We start from the raw sequence: 21270 nt of genomic DNA, 5'->3' as shown, positions 1-21270 counted from the left end.
TTTGCCTGGTATGGATGATGGCCATATGTCGTTTGAGAGCACTTGCACCCTTGAAGCATTTGCCACATGAATTACAGACAGGTTTTGTCCAGTGTGGGTGGTTTTGTCTTTCAAAAGAGTGTGGGAGATGGAAACGCTTGCCGCATACATCACAGACTAATGATTTCTCTCCCATATGGGCAAGCGCATGTGCATTGAGCTGGCTTGCCCGACAGTAACTCTTGCCGCATAAACCATAGACAAAAGGTTTCTCTCCAGTATGTAAAGTCATATGACCTTTGAGACTGGTTGAAAGACGAAAACGTTTGTGACATATGCTACAACCAAAACGTTTTACTCCGGTATGAATGGTCAGATGATCTCAGAGTGCGTGCACATGAGAAACATTTCTCACATACACTACAGGCAAAAGCTTTTTCTAGACTAACATGGCCTTTTCTAATGTGGGAGGTCATATGTTTTTGGAAATTGGTTACATCCCTGAAACCTTTAGTACATACATCACAGCTATAAGCCTTTGCTCTATGAGTTGTTCTCTGATGACTGGCTAAAGATGAAGATGAACAGAAAAGCTTGCCACAGGTTTCACAGCAATACTTCTTCTCCGAGTCCTCTGCCTTATGACGTTTCCATATTGGCCATGACCGAAAGGTTTTTGGACACAAAGAGCAGATGTATGCCTTTTCCGGGTGATCACTGAAGTTGTGCCGTTTTAGCGCATGTTCCCCACAGAACGATTTTTCACATGTTGTGCAGGTGTGCAGAGTTGGGTTGAAATCCCTGTGTTTGGCCAAACTATTTCTCATTGCAAACACCTTCCCACAATCTGTGCATTTGAAGGGCTTGTCTTTAGAATGTACTGCCAAGAGGTGATTATTACACCCAGTCTTCGTACCAAAACCTTTCCCACACTGTGGGCAGCTAAAGGGTTTGGTGTGATGATTACGGTGGGCTTTAAGCGTGCATCTCCAATCGAAAACACTTTCCACAAACGTCGCAAATTAATGGCCTCTTCACTGCTCTGGTGGCATCACTTGTATCTGAATTTTGGTCTGTATTTGAAGAATCACCATTCTGGACATCTTCTCCAATCCTGCCTGGGTTTGGCTCCATGTTTGAGGGCTTGCCATCTTGTTTCTCTGGGTCTGATGAAGGTGAGAGCTGGGGATTAAGGTGAACTTCCTCTTGATGATCAAATTCAGAGAGCAATACCACATCTGCAACAGAGGGTCATTGTCGTTGTTGAGACGTAAATGTAAAACAAACTACCACATTACATGTATGAATAAGATGGTGGATATTAACTAACATTTCTCAGAAATAATTTAAAACAGCAAACAATGTACTCACTAGGGCCCGGGACGATACCAATATCGCAATATTTTTTCCATGGCTAAAATCTCTTTGGTTCTTTAAAAACTTGCTGTATGTAAAATATTGTGCGCTATAGCTTGGGAAATAAATAAATATGACTCTGGATGACAATGTTTTCAACATTAGGTCTGTTTCCCTAAAGTTAAACCCGCTTTGTGTTTTGTTTCTTTGCCACGATACTAACAAGTATTGAAAACATAATTCCTTAACACAGTGTAATTGGTGGCATTTTACCCTATAAATGCATAGGAACAATACCGTAATATTAAATGGTTTTGACTGATTGTCCTGAGTATCCTTAAATCAAACACTGACTCAAAGAGTTGGCTTAATTAATGGTCGTGGTGCCACAATGTCATTAGCTTACTGATTCAAGTACTACGTTTCATAAAATTACAGCACACGTTATGGCTAATTGACTTCACTATATCCAGTGTCATCCTGCCCATACCTCCAGTAGGTTCCCCTCCACACTGGGCATCTTCTCCATTCCTGCCTGAGTTTGGCTCCGTGTTTCTCTGGTTGTCTTGTGTCTCTGAGGCAGGTGAGGTCTGGGGGTTAAAGTCATCCTCCTCTTGATGAGCACTCTCAGAGACGGGGTCAGTGCAGTAGTTGTGGAAATGAAGACTGTCTCCTAAAAAAACAGTATGAGTATTTAAAAAGACATGCATCAAAAACACCATAAGAATATTCCACATTCAAAATCAGCTAGCTAAGAATTGTACTCCAGTGTTTGATAATGAACTCAGATTGTAAAAGGTCTGGTCTTTTTAGTGAGATATGTCTAAAAATTAGCCTAGTATTCATCTTGTTTGTTGTTCCCAGATAATGTTAAGGCAGCTAGCCAAATAAGTCAATTAGGAGTACAAATTTCAAATCAAATTTTATTGATCACACATATATTTAGCTGATGTTAATGCGGGTGCTGAAGGCTTTTTGTCCTTCCTGTGACATCGGTAGGTGTCCTGTAGGTGTCCTGGAGGGCAGGTAGTTTGCCCTTGTGATGCGTTGGGCAGACCGCACCACCCTCTGCAGAGCCCTGCGGTTGCGGGCGATGCAGTTGCCGTACCAGGTGGTGATACAGCTCGACAGGATGCTCTCAATTGGAGCATCTGTCAAAGTTTGAGGGTTTTAGGTGCCAAGCCAAATTTCTTCAGCCTCCTGAGGTTGAAGGGGCGCTGCTGCGATCGACTAGTTGGCGACCACTGGTCTAGGGTGGCCGGTAAGGTGGCAGTGATATGATCCTTGACTAGCCTCTCAAAGCACTTCATGATGACAGAAGTGAGTGGTACGGGGCGATACTCATTTAGTTCAGTTACCTTTGCTTTCTTGGGTACAGGAATTATGGTGGACGTCTTGAAGCAAGTGGGGACAGCAGATTGGGATAGGGAGAGATTGAATATGTCCGTAAATACTCCAGCCAGCTGGTCTGCACATGATCTGAAGATGCGGCTAGGGATGCCGTCTGGGCCGGCAGCCTTGCTTAAATGTCTTACTCGCGTCGGACACAGAGAAGGAGAGCCCACAGTCCTTGGTAGCAGGCCATGTCGATGGCATTGTGTTATCCTCAAAGCCAGCGAAAAAGGTGTTCAGCTTGTCCGGAAGCAAGATGCCGGTGTCCTCGACGTGGCTGGTTTTCCCTTTGTAGTCCGTGATTGTCTGTAGACTCTGCCACATACGTCTCGTGTCTGCCGTTGAATTGCGACTCCACTTTGTCTCTGTACTGACGTTTTTTCCTGTTTGATTGCCTTACCAGAGAATAACTACACTTTTTGTATTCGGCCATATTCCCAGTCACCTTGCCATGGTTAAATGCGGTGGTTCCTTCTTTCAGTTTTGCGCGATTGCTAAAACATCTGTTCACAGTTTCAGGTTTGGGTTGGTTTTAATAGTCACAGTGGGTACAACATCTCTTATACACCGCCTGATTAACTCAGTCAACGTATCTGTGTATTTGTCAACGTTATTCTCAGAGGCTACCCGGAACATATCCCAGTCCGCGTGATTAAAACAATCGTGAAGCCTGGATTCTGATTGGTCAGACCAGCGTTGAATAGACCTTAGCACGGATACTTCCTGTTTGACTTTCTGCCTATAGGAAGGGAGGCGCAAAATGGAGTCATGATCAGATTTGCCTAAGGGAGGGCGGGGGGGCCTTGTAGGCATTTCGAAAAGTTGAGTAGCAGCGGTCTAATGTTTTTCCAAAGCGAGTACCACAGTCAATGTGTTGGTAGAACTTCCATAGCGTTTTCCTCAAAATTGCTTTGTTAAAATCCCCGGCAACAATAAATGCGGCCACAGGATACAGTGAGGGAAAAAAGTATTTGATCCCCTGCTGATTTTGTACGTTTGCCCACTGACAAAGAAATGATCAGTCTATAATTTTAATGGTAGGTTTATTTGAACAGTGAGAGACAGAATAACAACAAAAGAATCCAGAAAAATGCATGTCAAAAATGTTATAAATTAATTTGCATTTTAATGAGGGAAATAAGTATTTGACCCCCTCTCAATCAGAAAGATTTCTGGCTCCCAGGTGTCTTTTATACAGGTAACGAGCTGAGATTAAGAGCACACTCTTAAAGGGAGTGCTCCTAATCTCAGTTTGTTACCTGTATAAAAGACACCTGTCCACTCAAGCAATCAGATTCCAAACTCTCCACCATGGCCAAGACCAAAGAGCTCTCCAAGGATGTCAGGGACAAGATTGTAGACCTACACAAGGCTGGAATGGGCTACAAGACCATCGCCAAGCAACTTGGTGAGAAGGTGACAACAGTTGGTGCGATTATTCGCAAATGGAAGAAACACAGAAGAACTGTCAATCTCCCTCAGCCTGGAGCTCCATGCAAGATCTCACCTCGTGGAGTTGCAATGATCATGAGAACAGTGCGAAATCAACCCAGAACTACACAGGAGGATCTTATCAATGATCTCAAGGCAGCTGGGACTATAGTCACCAAGAAAACAATTGGTAACACACTACGCCGTGAAGGACTGAAATCCTGCAGCGCCCGCAAGGTCCCCCTGCTCAAGAAAGCACTTACATGCCCGTCTGAAGTTTGCCAATGAACATCTGAATGATTCAAAGGACAACTGGGTGAAAGTGTTGTGGTCAGATGAGACCAAAATGGAGCTCTTTGGCATCAACTCAACTCGCCGTGTTTGGAGGAGGAGGAATGCTGCCTATGACCCCAAGAACACCATCCCCACCGTCAAACATGGAGGTGGAAACATTATGCTTTGGGGGTGTTTTTCTACTAAGGGGACAGGACAACTTCATCACATCAAAGGGACGATTGACGGGACCATGCCCGACTGACACGCCTCTGGGCGCTCATGCCTGTGACAGTCTTCTCCCTTTCGACCATGATCACCTTCATTAACATGGCAATTTTTCCAATTATGTTTTACCCAACATCTTCATGAACAATGAAAATTGTCTCTGAAAGATTCAAATATGAAGTTAGTGACCTAGCAGGTTCCAACTGATGTTCAGGTAGCTAGCTAGGTTGGCATAAGACAATTCAGTCACAGATGAAAGGAGAAGCATATTTGATTCAGTGCCCATCTAATGTTAGTGAGCCATCTAAGGTTAGCTGGGATGTATTCATTACGTATTCCAACAGAAACCGTTAATGAACCAAATAAACGTTTCAAAACCGGGAGGGACCTAAACAGAATTAAGCCATTACAAACTCGTTTTCGTTAAACGTTTTTCGTTTGGAGTATACGATCTGTTGCATCACGTTTTACAACAGACGAACCCTGGGGTGTTTTCGTTTTTCCGTTGCAAACAGTTTATTCCAAACGTTTAAACTAAACGAGTTTGTATTGGCCAAATCTTGGTAGGTCCCTCCCCGTTTTCTTTCTGTTTGTTTCCTTGAGTAAACGCTTCAACAGTTTGTTTGAAAACGTTTTGCAACGGAATGTGACAAACGAATACACCCATTGTAAAAGTCTGTCCTTAAACTGTTACAAGTAGCTAGCAAACTGTTAAGTAACTTAGCTAGCTAGCCTAGTTTGTCGGCATTCGACAGCAAATTCGTAGTCCCAACAATCGACCAAATGTGCACTCACTGTCTTGGTTTAGTTCACACGTTGAAGCCTACTCTTCTGCAAAATACTTTCCTCATTCTGCTGGACCAACTTTGGATGCATAACAGCAGCAGAGCACTCATTGAGGAGTCTGCCCATCTCCGCAACTGCCGCTGCAACTAATACCTCGACAATGGTAGATAATTGTCTCTGAAAAGCCTCGTTAATCAACATTGCTGCAAGCTAACAGTTATATAAAAGTTTCATGAATCTCAAAAAAATATGTAAGGTTCTTATTCTACATCAGTGATATCGACAGCTAATACCAGCAATGTAAGGACATTTAAATGTTTGCGGAAATGATGTCACTCTGCTTCTTCTTCGTTTAGATTTTATGGCGTTCCACAATTTGCATTGTATTACCGCAACCAACTGTGTGGCCCTGGAAAGAAACATTTAAAAAGTAAATACCATTACGGGGCGTTACACTTCAAACATTCCGCTCTTGTTTTGGTCTGATAGCCTTAGTCAATTGTTCCATTGCTATTTTTCTGACTTCAGCCACAGCATAGATTGGATAGAAACGGTGTAAATAGGAGTATTTTGCTGCATTCATAACCAAGTGGGAAGGTAATATTTACCACATACTACTTTGAAATCTAATTGAACGTCCCTCCAACTCGCAATAGCAGGCGAGCATAAAGATGCACTTAGTTTGCCAAGTTAGCCATATTACAGACGCTACGTTATGTTTTTGTGTCAGCATTAACACGGTGTCCATGATCCAATTCTAGCTCCCAAAACGCCAGCAATTTTAAAAAACGAGATAGTAGATTGTGCTGATTTATTGGTACGTTTGAATTATGTTGCGCCCCATAGTTTAAAAACTCTGGATACTGCAAAAGAAATGCCACATCTGTACTCTGCCATCTTTATACACGTTTGCCATTACTAGTGGGAAACTTGTAAGACTCAGACTTCTCAAGTCACTTACTAAGGAAATGACCTTCGATAACAGCATTTATACAAAAATGTGTCAAAAGCAATCTATTAATATGGTTTTTGAACACTATAATTTGTTTACAAGCATGGTTGTCATAGCTTGTTGGCCATTAGTCAATCAGCATTTTCTCAATTAGTTCTAAGCCCCTGTATGCACCGACTTGCTACTTACGACTTCACATTTTACTGCATTGTTAGGAACATAAGCATTTCGCTGCACCCTCTATAACATCTGCTAAACGGTGTACATGATCAATAACCTTCCTTTGGATTTGGTCATCAGGGCCGGCGCCAGAACGAATCAGTTGGACAGGCATTTGTTTTCCTGTCCCGAGTAGCACAAAGGTCTAAGGCACTGCATCTCAGTGCAAGAGACATCACTACAGTCCCTGGTTCGAATCCGGATGTGATTGGGAGTACTATAGGGCGGTGCACAATTGGCCCAGCGTCATCCAGGTTTGGCTATCATTGTAAAGAAGAATTTGTTCTTAACTGACTTGCCTGGTTAAATAAAATAAAAGCTATAGGGGGCATGTTTTTTCTTAATGGGTTTTAGAGTTAAGACATTTAATTAAACTGTTAAAATTGTATCTTTTAATGTGGCATGAACACAACCAAATGTTTTCATCTGATTGTCCCAAAAAATTACTTCAAATAGTAACCTTTGTACTTTCTTCCAAAACAATTCCAGTATGAGAAATAGGGGTGTGCCGACCTGACCATACTCCTATCAGTAATTAACAGTTGATAGTAGGATGATACTTGTGATCGTAAAAACACAGATGTGTTTTAATACTTCTAAATAGATGTTGGCAAAATACCAATCTCCTTGCAAAAATAAACTGCAGATTAGGAGCAGTGCACAGAGGTCTGTGTCCTTGATTTGCAGTGGGCGGTTTGCTGTCACTCAGAATGCACATAAATGTTTCATATTTTCTCCCTACCCTCGCCCCACTTGTTAGATACTATGCACATTGATAGCTTGAGCAAATATCCTACCCCTTTGATGCATCATAGTAGCAGGCTAACAGAAGGCAACATCAAATAAATTATCACACTGGAACATGCAAGGAGAAGTGGTCCGGTGAAATTATGAACTGAGTAGACATAGAAATATAGCGTCGCTCTATCTAATCAGAGCAGCAGGATAAACGTAGAGCCCGCCCTTCTATTTACAGACAAGCAAACTAACCAGATGAGTTATATAGACCATGTAGCACCTTGCATTTCATTGAAAGATGTGCGCCGGGACCGACATCCTAAAATTAAATGTTTAGATCACAGTAGCAAAAAAACGGTAGCAAAAAAAAATACTTGGATCATAACGGTATCAGGACAATTGCCCATATCCTTTACAATACTCGTTTTGTCCGATTACTAGGCACACCCCTAATCTGAACAGCGCACTATTTCACAGGAGAAAGCATCCGAGAGCGCAAAACAGCGCCACTGTCGTACTATATGTAGCCTATATACCTGATGCTGTCTGGCCAAAAAGAGTATGACATGCCATACTATTTTTGTTCAGACAGCATCAGATACACTGGCAACACGTACCGAGACAGAGGGGAGCTGTTTCGCTAGCTCAAATACTTTATCTGAGATTGATGTCTTTGTCAGTGAGCATCTCGGTCAAATTAATGATCAATATTTAAATATTTTATTTGGACAGAAAGGTGGTACAGTAGGGCGAGCCAGGCCCCATAAGGCCTGCCCATAATGCCAGCCCTGCTGGTAACTACCACCTCCCCACTTGATTATGAAAGCAGCATTTTCTTCAGCATGCCTTGCTGTGACTGTAGGCCTATGGGGGCGTTCACATGTTATCTGAAGTTCATAGTTCAGACTGGGGAGTTTCATTTGAAAGACCCTCCAACTCGTAATTTTGACAACATTTAGTTACCCGAGGTGCCGAGTTGTGGTGTTTCAGCACTAAACTTTCACTTTTTCAACCAAAAGATGAGAAATCCATTTTTTTTACAATTACAAACTTATGGATAAGGTTTGACCATATTGTCAATGTTAAACAATCTAGCTAGCTTATTAAGTTAGCTAAAATCTTATTGGTTGAATAATTGGTCCGACTTCAAAAGCACATGATCACAATCATGTCAGACCTATGACTTACCATTTTGCGGTTTCCCACTTCCCGCGTGCACGTGAAGACCCCACTAGATACCTACAATTTAACTTATGGAACACTACACAAATACTGTATGTGAAATATATCCACTGTAGACAGAACTGTAAAATTACTTTTACATTCACCATAAGAGTGAATTCATAGGGCATAGTCTTTTACAGTACGACAGAAAAGCACACAGAAGATCACTCTCCCTCAATAAGATTAACTCAAATTAATTGTACAATATTATTCAAGTCATTTGTCCACTTTTTAAAATCATATTCAGTATCTCCAGCACCATACCTACGGTGCATATGTAACAGTTTAACTTTATGGCGCCCCCTCGCCCCGACCTGGGCGCGAACCAGGGACCCTCTGCACACATCAACAACAGTCACCCACGAAGCATCGTTACCCATCGCTCCACAAAGGCCGTGGCTCTTGCAGAGCAAGGGGAACCACTACTTCAAGGTCTCAAAGCGAGTGACGTCACCATTTGAAAGGCTATTAGCGCGCACCACCGCTAACTAGCTAGCCATTTCACATCGGTTACACATAGTTTGCGTTAAAAAAAATTGGGTCGACTATCAATTTCTCTAAAACATTTATTTGGTCATTTCAAAAAGAAATTAAAATAATGAAATACAGTGCCTTCAGAAAGTAGTCTCAACCCTTGACTTTTTCCACATTTTGTTGTGTTACAGCCTGAATGTAAAATCAATTTATTTATAAATTAATTAAAAATGAAAAGCTGAAATATTTTCAGTCAGAGTATTCAACCGTTTGGTTATGGCAAGCCTAAATAAGTTCAGGAGTAAAATGTACTTATGTCACAATAAGTTGCATGGACTCACTGTGTGCAATAATAGTGTACCCCATACATACAGATAATTGTAAGGTCCCTCAGGTATGCAGTGAATTTCAAACACAGATTCAACCACAAAGACCAGGGAGGTTTTCCAATGCCTCGCAAAGAAGGGCACCTATTGGTAGATGGCGAAAAAAATAAACAAATAAAAAGTAGACACTGAATATCCCTTTGAGCATGGTGAAGTTAATAATTACACTTTGGATGGTGTATAAATACACCCTGTCACTACAAAGATAGAGGCGTCCTTCTTAACTCAGTTGCCGGAGACGAAGGAAACTGCTCAGGCATTTCACCATGAAGCCAATGGTGACTAAAATAGCAGAAGGCTACAGTTTAATGGATGTGATAGGAGAAAACTGAGGATGGATGAACAACATAGTTCCACCACAATACTAACATAAATGACAGAGTGAAAAGGAAGCCTGTACAGAATAAGCAATTTTCCAAAACATGCATCCTGTTTGCAATAAGGCACTGAAGTAAAACTGCAAAAAATGAGGCAAAGAAATGAACTTTATGACCTGAATACAAAGCCTTATGTTTGGGGCAAATCCAGTACAACATTACTGAGTGCCACTTCATATTTCCAAGCATGCTAGTGGCTGCATCATGTTATGGGTATGCTTGTCATCAGCAAGGACTAGGGAGTTTAGGATAAAAATAAGCACAGGCAAAATACTAGAGGAAAACCTGGTTCAGTCTGCTTTCCAACAGACAGAGACAAATTCACCTTTCACCAGAACAATAACCTAAAACACAAGGCCACATATACACTGGAGTTGCTTACCAATTACATTGAATGTTCCTGAGTGGCCTACTTACTGTTTTGACTTAAATCGACTTGAAAATGGATGCCCAGCAATGAACAACCAACTTGACTGGGCTTGAATAAAAAAAATAAAAAAAATGTTAATATTGTACAATCCAGGTGTGGAAAGGTCTTAGAGACGTACCCATGAAGACTCACAACTGCCAAAGGTGAACATGTATTGACTAATTTCTATTGGGAACAAAATAATCTGAAACAAACAAAAACAGCAAATGCATCCAACTTTGTAGTCACAAACGTTATGTAATCATTGCATGCTTGGAATATGGGACCAAATACTAAACCTTTGACAACTTTAATGCACAAGTGAATTTGTCCCAATACTTTTGGTCCCCTAAAATAGGGGGGACTATGTACAAAAGGTGCTGTAATTTCTAAACAGTTCAAGCGATATGGATGAAAATACCCTCAAATTAAAGCTGACAATCTGCACTTTAACCTCAGTCATTGTATCATTTCAAATCCAAAGTGCTGGAGTACAGACCCAAAACAACAAAAAAGTTTCACTGTCCCAATACTAGTGGAGTACACTGTAGTTCTGTATTTCATTTTCAATAAATTAGCAAAAATGTCTCATTATGGAATATTGTGTGTAGATGGGTGACAAAAATAAATGTAATCAATTTTCCAAATTCAGGCCAACACAAAGTGTGGAATAAGTCAAGGGGTATTAATACTTGCTGAAGGCCAGGTGTTGAGAGATCTTATGTTTTACAAACTGCATCTGAAATTTAAAATAAATAAATAAGATACCATCACGCCACCAAAGAATCAGAAAAGAACATACTATTAGTACTCAGAGAAACTTCTGGAAAAGCCTTGAAGTATATGTATTTTTTTTTTAAACAAGTCCCCTTTCCTTAAAAATGACCACCATAACTAAGGTGGTTGGTTTATTTACAGATAAAGCCTGAACACCAAATACTTTCAAAATGTATTTGCCACTATTAATTTAGAATTCAAATTATAGTCTATCATATGAAACTGGGAACATCTATGAAGTAAGCCCATCCTATTATCCAGGGCCAGTTTCACAACAGCGATGGAATTTAGGCATACAAGTGTTTTAACGATGCCTATAAACTGCGATGTAACATGCGTTTCCCAAAACACCACAGAGAATGTTCGCCAAGTGCGTCGTTGAAATGTGTCGCTACTGATATCATCGTAAGAAAAGCAGCGCTGCTCTTGGATCAGCTTTCACCATTCAAATCTTACCTTAACATTAGAATTATAACAATATACACAACAGATCAGTTTCTGGAGATATCACCGATAACTGAAAATATTGAGGCGGCTTATTCTAATGCTTATAAGCATTACTCTATAAAATGCACTTAGGCACATCATTGAGCACGTTGTTACACATAATAAATATATTGAGGCAAAAAATACATAGTTGCCTACAATTAGCTAAATAATAATTAGCTACACCATAGGCCTATTTATCATTTAATGCAGTCATCTCGGTTTTCAGTTGAAGCATCTTTTTATCCTTGGTTTGTAACAACTGCAAAGACAGTGGCAACTATGGGGGGGGGGCATCTAAAGACTCAACTTAGCTGTTTTACGAGGTCTGAGGCAGTTGGTAAATAAGTGTTTACGTGCAATGATGGTTTTGGGAAACAGCTTGGAGATTTAACGATACTTCTACAAAGATTCTAACGATGAACTTAGCCTTATGATTATTTTGGGAAACTGGGTCCAGAGTGATCATGTGAGCGGTTTTCTTCAGTGATCCTGTACATTCTGTCCATGGACTGTTTTCTGGTTGAACTTGCACTTATGAACTTTCAGATTTCGGCTACAGGCATTCCCACATTTGTTGCACACAAATGCTTTGACACCAGTGTGCACAGGCTGGTGAGATACTAAATAACTACTCTGGGAGAAACTCTTGCCACATTCATTATAAGCATATGGTCTCTCCCCTGTGTGAGTACGCATGTGTATTACAAGAGTATTCTTACACATGAACCCTTTCTCACAATTGCAACATTTGAATGGCCTCTTCCCTGTGTGACTGCGCATGTGTATTTAAAGAGTAGCCTTAAACATGCAACATTTCCCACAATTGCGACAGTTGAATGGTTTTTCTCCTGTGTGAGTGCGCATGTGCTGATCCAACACAGATCTGTAACAGAAGCCTTTACCACAGTAGCTGCAGGCATGCGACTTTGGCCCAGTGTTCTGCGGTCTTGAACGACGTTGAGATGGCAGGTGAATCATCTTGTGTTTCTTGACGTAGGCATGCGAGGTGAAGCCTTGCCCACAAATATCACACAAGTAAGGCTTTTCACCAGTGTGACTGCGTTGATGTATCTTAAGGGTTGTTGAACGGGTGAAACCTTTACCACAAGTATTACAAACATACAATGTCTGCCCTGTGTGATACAGCTTGTGTCTTTTGAGATTGCTTGGGTTACTGAACTTTTTGCCACATAGATCACAGGCAAAAAGGTTGTTCACCAGTATGTACGAACATATGGCATTTGAGCCTGAATAAATCAGGAAGATGTTTGCCACATACGTCACAGACATAACGGTAGTCTTTTCTTCTGGTATGGGCGATGGCCATAGGTTTCTCTCCAGTATGGGCAAGCGCATGTGCTTTGAGCTGGCTTGCACGACAGTAACTCTTGCCGCATAAACCACAGACAAAAGGTTTCTCTCCAGTATGTAAAGTCATATGACCTTTGAGACTGGTTGAAAGACGAAAACGTTTGTGACATATGCTACAACCAAAACGTTTTACTCCGGTATGAATGGTCAGATGATCTCAGAGTGCGTGCACATGAGAAACATTTCTCACATACACTACAGGCAAAAGCTTTTTCTAGACTAACATGGCCTTTTCTAATGTGGGAGGTCATATGTTTTTGGAAATTGGTTACATCCCTGAAACCTTTAGTACATACATCACAGCTATAAGCCTTTGCTCTATGAATTGTTCTCTGATGACTGGCTAAAGATGAAGATGAACAGAAAAGCTTGCCACAGGTTTCACAGCAATACTTCTCCCCCCTTCTCCCCTGAGTGGTCTGCCTTATGATATCTAGGAGTTGTTCTCTGATGACAAGATAAGGAGGAAGATGAACAGAAAAGCTAGCCACAGGTTTCACAGCAATACTTCTTCTCCGAGTGCTCTGCCTTATGACGTTTCCATATTGGCCATGACCGAAAGGTTTTTGGACACAAAGAGCAGATGTATGCCTTTTTTCCCGGGTGATCACTGAAGTTGTGCCGTTTTAGCGCATGTTCCCCACAGAATGATTTTTCACATGTTGTGCAGGTGTGCAGAGTTGGGTTGAAATCCCTGTGTTTGGCCAAACTATTTCTCATTGCAAACACCTTCCCACAATCTGTGCATTTGAAGGGCTTGTCTTTAGAATGTACTGCCAAGAGGTGATTATTACACCCAGTCTTCGTACCAAAACCTTTCCCACACTGTGGGCAGCTAAAGGGTTTGGTGTGATGATTACGGTGGGCTTTAAGCGTGCATCTCCAATTGAAATACTTTCCACAAGAGTCACAAATGAATGGCCTCTTCACTGCTCTGGCATCACCTGCATCTGACTTTTGGTCTGTATTTGAAGAATCACCATTCTGGACATCTTCTCCAATCCTGCCTGGATTTGGCTCCATGTTTGAGGGCTGGCTGTCTTGTTTCTCTGGGTCTGATGAAGGTGAGAGCTGGGGATTAAGGTGAACTTCCTCTTGATGATCAAATTCAGAGAGCAATACCACATCTGCAACAGAGGGTCATTGTCGTTGTTGAGGCGTAAATGTAACACAAACTACTGCATTACATGTATGAATAAGATGGTGGATATTAACTAACAATTCTCATAAATAATTTAAACAGCTAACAAAGAGTATTCTAAAGAAACAGCTAACAAAGAGTATTCTAAAGAAACAGCTAACAAAGAGTATTCTAAAGAAACAGCTAACAAAGAGTATTCTAAAGAAACAGCTAACAAAGAGTATTCTAAAGAAACAGCTAACAAAGAGTAACAGCTAAAGTATTCCTCAACAGTCTAAAGCCCTATTCAACGGTACTATAGAACATTGGTTATGTAGTTATTACGCCAGCATGTTTTTCCAGAGCATGATTCGAATTGGCTTTCATTTCAAAGAAATTAAATAATATGTATGCATACATTTAATTAACTAACATATTTGCCAATTTATCAATTAATTGGCACAATATAAATCAGATTAATCTTTTAAAAGAGAAATTAGCACTGGGAAAGGTGACAGGCTATATGACAAAACAGATCATTCATCTCATCTGTTGGCTACGTGCATAGCACTTTGTTTAAAGCATCAATTTGTTCCCCTGATCTTACCCAAACTGCAGGTAGCACATGGTAAACGCTGTAATACCCCTCACAGCACAGGGATGTCGAGTCACACGGGATATAGTATTACCAGAAGAACTTGGAGTTCATCAAAAAGTTTTAGTTTATTCAGCCTGGAAATTTTACTCTCCAGACATGTGAAAATGACTGATGTGGTAGATTCACACAGGACTAAAATTACGACAGCGGTATTTTGTAAAGGTTACATCACCAACCTCGCCCAGTAAAACGAACCCCGTCCGAATAGGGCTTAATTGGTGGCATTTTACCCAATAAATGCATAGGAACACTCATTTTAAATGGGGGTGTAACTGATTGTCCTGAGTATCCTTAAATCATAAACACTGACTCAGAAAAGTTGGCTTAATGCTAGTTGTGCCACAATGTCATTAGCTGACTGATTCAAGTACTACGTTTCATAAAATTACAGCACACATTATGGCTAATTGACTTCACTATATCCAGTGTCATCCTGCCCATACCTCCAGTAGGTTCCCCTCCACACTGGGCATCTTCTCCATTCCTGCCTAAGTTTGGCTCCGTGTTTCTCTGGTTGTCTTGTGTCTCTGAGGCAGGTGAGGTCTGGGGGTTAAAGTCATCCTCCTCTTGATGAGCACTCTCAGAGACAGGGTCAGTGCAGTCATTGTGGAAATGAAGACTGTCTCCTAAAAAAACAGTATGAGTACTTTATAATTTTTTACTTTTTTAAACATGCAACAAAAACAAAATCTAAATATTCCACATTTGAAATCAGATAGCTAAGAATTTAACTCCAGTGTTTGATACAATGAACTCCCATTGCAAAACATATTCCTTTTTAGTCATAAATATGGCTAGAAATCAGCCTAGTATTTCATCATACAAATATGCGTGCACTGTTTGTTGTTACCATTATCCGGTGAGGTAGCTAGCTAAGTGGGTCAGTTAGGAGTACAAATTGCACTAGGCTAGAACAGTGGTTCCCAAACTGTGGGGCGAGATGTCGGCAGGGGGGTGTCGGTAATTTTGGACTTACGCTTGTCGCCCATCTTCCCGCCTTTAGGAATAACAACTCCCATAGTTAGGGCAGAGACATGGGCATTTCGTCATTATATACAGATCTCTGGTGTAATTGGGAAGGTGCTAACAGCACAGAAGGAGCGACGGAGACAAGACCAAAAAGACAACATGAGAACAAGCGGACAGAAACGCTCATAAAAAAAATTGGGAAGAATTGCGATACAGACATTTGGAATATCACAGAAAAACATACATTGCCCAGCCATAGCCAGAAACACTTTGCTAATTTATCAAGTATTTCTGATATGATTTAATCAAATTTGGAATAAGGCTGTAATGTAACAAAATGTGGAAAAAGTCAAGGGGGGGGGGGTCTGAATAGTTTACAAATGCACTGTACATACTCCTCGCAACCGCTCTCCTCGTCTCCTTATGAAAACCCATTGGATGAGAAGCCAGAGGTCCTGGGCCTAAAACTAACCTTTTGGTCTAACAGCCACTGTGGGAGTTAGATTTTTCTTAAACTACCAACCAGTCAAAATATATATTTTACACCACCCCCCCAAAAAAATGTCACAGATGAGCATGCTTGGTCATGTTTCTAAAACAAATGTATTACTAGTTAGAAGTGTTGTGGTATATTGCTCAATGTTATTTCATTTAAAAAAAATCACAAGACAAAATATTCTGCTACCCCTTTAAGGGCGGGAGCTTGTGAACCAAACAATGTAAATAGCCAATAAGGACAAAGTTTAGTCAATTTCCACACAATTGGGTGTAATATTATTATGGGATTCATAGTTTGTGTGATTATCTACCAGCTATGAAACAAAACTTTGAAAACACCTACTGCAGCATTTACTTTGCTATTAATGTGCTCATACTTTACTTTGAACGTTTTTGTATTTGCAAATTCAAGTTAAATGCTTGCACTGTGGAGCCTTGACCACCCACCAGCGTTGCTGATGAAATAGACATCTTACCCGCCAATGCCAAAATCGACCCGCATTTGGCGGGTGTTAATTTTAGGCCCTGCAGAGGTCCCTCCCCTCTGACCTTTTGAGAAGGAGACAAGAAAATCTTCCCTATGGGTGTGTACCTCTTGGTGCTCCTTCCTCTGTCCCCTTTGCCCGACTGACACACCTCTGGGCGCTCATGCCTGTGGCAGTCTTCTCCTTTTCGACCATGATCACATTCATTAACATTGCCATTTTTTCCAACAATGTTTTACCCAACATCTCCATGAATGATGAAAATTGTCTCTGAAAGATTAAAATATGAAGTTAATGACCTAGCAGGTTATCTAGGTGGGCTAACGACAGTTCAATCACAGATGAAAGGGGAAGTATCTTTGGTTCAGTAAGTAAGTAGCTAGCACTTGACAATGACTCAGTTCCATTACACATAAGTCATTGGACGTAGTTTTGTTAAGACGCCAGACGCTCAGTCTGCATCGCTTGCGGTACGGTTTTGTTAGCATAAGGACCTTATCTTTCATATCACCAAGAAATCATTTTCAAAAAACAAAAGGTTAAATTTATACACACCTTGATAGGGTTAGAGTTCCCACACGGCCATATCTATCAGAGCTTGTTACAGAGCTTGTTTACAGAAAAGAGACCTGTTCTATTTAGCTATCTAGCATGCTCCAACCACCTGTGTGTAAGCGTAACTGGGGAAGTGTAGTCTAAATCCAATTTTATTGGTCATATACATGTGTTTAGCAGATGTTATTGCGGGTGTAGCAAACTGTGTTTCTAGCTCCAACAGTGCAGTAATATCTAATTCACAACAATACACACAAATCTAAGTAAAGGAATGGAATTAAAAAGATATAAATATTTGGACGAGCAATGCCAGAGCAGCATAGACTAAGATACATTAGAATATAATCCATATATACGTATGAGATGAGTAATGCAAAATATGTAAACATTATTAATGTGGCCAGTGATTTCAAGTCTGTGTATATTGTGGAAGTGTAGTTTCGTCGGATTGAGGACCACATAGCTGTATGGATCTGTGAAAAACTGAAGGATTCTTTCTACCTGATGAAATTTATGGCCAATATGTTTCGAAAACCGTATCGCAAGCTATGACTATTTACGTTTCTAAACACACAGCGTCGGGATTGTAGTTCAGATGAGGCAGTCGTGGGCGAAGCTTGGCTGAAAACTGTAGGGAGAAGGCCGCATAGTTTGAGACTAGTAGGTAACTAACGTTAGATGGGGTATATTCATTACGTATTGTAACGGAAACCGTTTAGGAAACAAATAGAACCAAGCAGCGAGGAACCTAATGGAATTTTTCAAATATAAACTCAGATCCATACAGCTATGCTTGCCTCAATCCGACGAAACCACACTTCCACAATATACACAAACTTGAAATCACTGGCCACATTAATAATGTTTACATATTTTTGCATTAACGTTTCTCATCTCATATGTATATATGGATTCTATTCTATAAACTCAAGTTTATATTTGCGTTTGAAGTACACGGTTTTAAAAAATTGCAGGATTCTGGTAAAAGTTTTTAAATAACAATTTGATAGCTAGCCAAGTTTGTCGTCAGTCGCCTGCAAACTCATTTTTCCAACGGTAGACGACCAAATGTGTACTCACTGTATTGATTTTGTTAGCACGTTGAAGCCTACTCTTCAGCAAAATACTTTCCTCATTCTGCTGGACCAACTTTAGAGGCATAACAGTAGCAGAGCACTCATCGAGGAGTCTGCCCATCTCCGCGACTGACGCTGCAACTAATACCTCGACAATGGTAGATAATTGTCTCTGAAAAGCCTCGTTACTCAACATTCCTGCAAACTAGCAATTATTAATTTAAGATTAATAATTTATCAAAAAGTATTGAATAGAATTATAACTTAACTGCTGGCAAGTAGCTACCAATGTGAGGAAATTTCCCGGAAATGTGTGTTATTCTTCTTCTGTGGGTTTCAAGGCTGACCACAAACCAAAAAGGTGTATTGCCGCCACCAACTGGACGGCTTGAAACCAAAACATGACCATTTAAAAAACTAACTTAATCCACCCAAATCAAAATAGTACATTGACAAAACAAAACTCCCACTTCTCCTTCTTTCATATCTCTATATCTCCCTTATCAGGTTCTAGGACCCGAGAGGGTGGTATGGCTCCATGTAACTCCTTCGCAGAGAAATCTTTCAGCCCCAGGAACCGTTCCGCCGCATCCACAATGATTTTTATCTTCCTGGATCTTCTCTCCACTTGGCAGTGCCATTAATCACCATAGCTATAAAGGCCACCAAGTCCACCTTCTTAACCTTTAAAATGTCAGGATCCTGCTTGTGAAAGGCAACCCCTGCGGCCTGCAGTGAAGGCCTATCCACCACCATGGACTCTTCAGGTGCACCATTCAAACCCTTAACCTTTTTAACAGCTGCTGCATATGAAATGCTCTGGACAGCCCTGACTTTGGCCACCTCACGCTCTTGTCACATTTTCATCACTTATATAACACATGATATGATCTATCCACAACTTTGACACCTCGGCTTATCCCTTCTGCAAACACTTGAAACATGACCAAATGCTTTACGACGATCACACTGCATTGGTCTTGGGATAAATGCTCTGACTCTGTAGTTAATATACCCTAACTGCACTTGAGTAGAGAGAGACACCATATAAAAAAAGAAAAGAACAGAGACTCTTCACTTTTTCTTTATTCACCACACGATTAATCCGACGTGCATCAATCACTCCAGGAATATTTTTAATCTCTTCAACATCGATTTACCATGAGACAACAGATATAACCCACTTGAGGGGTGCCCTGTTCCTAAGACACACACAACACTTCAAACTTAGAAAATCGGGTGAGACGCAACACATGTTTCTTCTGATCCGCGGAAACATAAAAAAATTCAAACAAGCCCGCCTCTCGTGATCCTCACAGACTTCACTCTACCCAGCACTCCAACAGTTTGAATATCAAATCCAAATAAAATTTTATTGGTCACATACATGTGATTAGCAGATGTTATTGCGGGTGTAGGGAAATGCTTGTGCTTCTAGCTCCAACAGTGCATAAATATCTAACTAGTAATATCTAACAAATTACACAACATATACTCAATACCCACAAATCTAAGTAGGAATGAATTAAGACTATATACATCAACTCAGCAAAAAAAGAAATGTCCTCTCACTGTCAACTGCGTTTATTTTCAGCAAACTTAACATGTGTAAATATTTGTATGAACATAACAAGATTCAACAACTGAGACATAAACTGAACAAGTTCCACAGACATGTGAGTAACAGAAATTTAATAATGTGTCCCTGAACAAAGGTGGGGTCAAAATCAAAAGTAACAGTCAGTGTCTGGTGTGGCCACCAGCTGCATTAAGTACTGCAGTGCATCTCCTCCTCATGGACTGTACCATATTTGCCAGTTCTTGCTGTGAGATATTACCCCACTCTTCCACCAAGGCACCTGCAAGTGTTGTCCTTGATGATCTTTATGGCCTTCCTGTGACATCGGGTGGTGTAGGTGTCCTGGAGGGTAGGTAGTTTGTCCCCGGTGATGCGTTGTGCAGACCTCACTACCCTCTGGAGAGCCTTACGGTTGTGGGCGGAGCAGTTGCCGTACCAGGCGGTGAAACAGCCCGACAGGATGCTCTCGATTGTGCATCTGTAGAAGTTTGTGAGTGCTTTTGGTGACAAGCCGAATTTCTTCAGCCTCCTGAGGTTGAAGAGGCGCTGCTGCGCCTTCTTCACAACGCTGTCTGTGTGGGTGGACCAATTCAGTTTGTCCGTGATGTGTACACCGAGGAACTTAAAACTTTCCACCTTCTCCACTACTGTCCCGTCGCAAATGTGGGAAATCCCCTTTCCACAGATGGAAAGATTGCCCAGCAAAGGATGCGGAATGCAGGAAATGTCACAGGAGAGGACACTTTTCAGCTGTCTGTCGATTAAAGCAAATGCATGAGGTCTCAGAGGAGGTACAGCAGGACAGCATCTTTCTGGGAGAAGTAAAGGAAAACAATGCTGGCTGGCATTCAGACATTAAACTCAATGGGGAGGTTGTGTCATTTAAACTAGACACTGGGGCAGCAGTGACAGCTATCCCAACTAGGCTGTATAGCTATAGCAGAGATGGCCCTTTGCTCTCTACAAACAAAAAACTGTACGGGCCCAGTAATAAGATTTTACCAGTGGCAAGGCACTTGGCGATTAAACTGGAGAGTAAAGACAAAAGTGCCACCCAGCCTGTCTTCATCATTGACTCTCTAGCCAGACCGTTGCTGGGGCTGCCAGCAATTGAAGCATTGCAACTCATTGACAGAGTGAGCAAACTGGAGGACCCAGGTGAGGTTTTCAAAAATAAATTCCCAAAAGTGTTTTCTGGTCTAGGAAGGATAGAAGGTGACTACAAAATCCGCCTGAAAGAGGATGCTGTCCCGTATGCCCTTACCACCCCCCGCCGTGTGCCTATCCCTTTATTGGCCAGAGTAAAGGAAGAGTTGGGGAGGATGGAAGAAATTGGGGCGGTGTCTAAAATAGAGAGTCCCACAGACTGGTGTGCAGGGATGGTAGAGGTCCCAAAAGCCAATGGGGACATAAGGATCTGTGTGGACATGACTAACTTGAATGAGGCACTCTGCAGAGAGAGACACATC

At 41.2% G+C, this 21270-nt stretch overlaps 1 protein-coding gene across 2 annotated transcripts; it reads right to left on the bottom strand.

Moving 5' to 3' along the window:
- Positions 1 to 848: 848 nt before the first annotated feature.
- LOC139543575 (zinc finger protein 2-like) lies at positions 849 to 18534 on the bottom strand. Of its 2 annotated transcripts, XM_071349782.1 has the most exons (5): positions 18227 to 18534; positions 16699 to 16861; positions 15083 to 15265; positions 1826 to 2008; positions 849 to 1217 (listed from the first exon to the last, which is right to left on the bottom strand). In XM_071349782.1, the coding sequence occupies exons 1-5, from the start codon at positions 18416 to 18418 to the stop codon at positions 955 to 957; spliced, it is 984 nt and encodes a 327-aa protein (XP_071205883.1). In that variant the 5' UTR covers positions 18419 to 18534; the 3' UTR covers positions 849 to 954. The 2 variants fall into 2 exon arrangements, with proteins under 2 accessions (XP_071205883.1, XP_071205882.1); XM_071349781.1 differs by lacking the exons at positions 849 to 1217; positions 1826 to 2008 and adding an exon at positions 9131 to 13988.
- Between the last annotated feature and the right edge of the window lie 2736 nt (positions 18535 to 21270).

This window comes from Salvelinus alpinus, chromosome 18 (genome assembly GCF_045679555.1).
Source record: "Salvelinus alpinus chromosome 18, SLU_Salpinus.1, whole genome shotgun sequence".
NCBI classification, from domain to species: Eukaryota; Metazoa; Chordata; class Actinopteri; order Salmoniformes; family Salmonidae; genus Salvelinus; species Salvelinus alpinus.
Note: the sequence above shows the minus strand (reverse complement) of the source record. Positions and strands in the feature narration are given on the sequence as shown.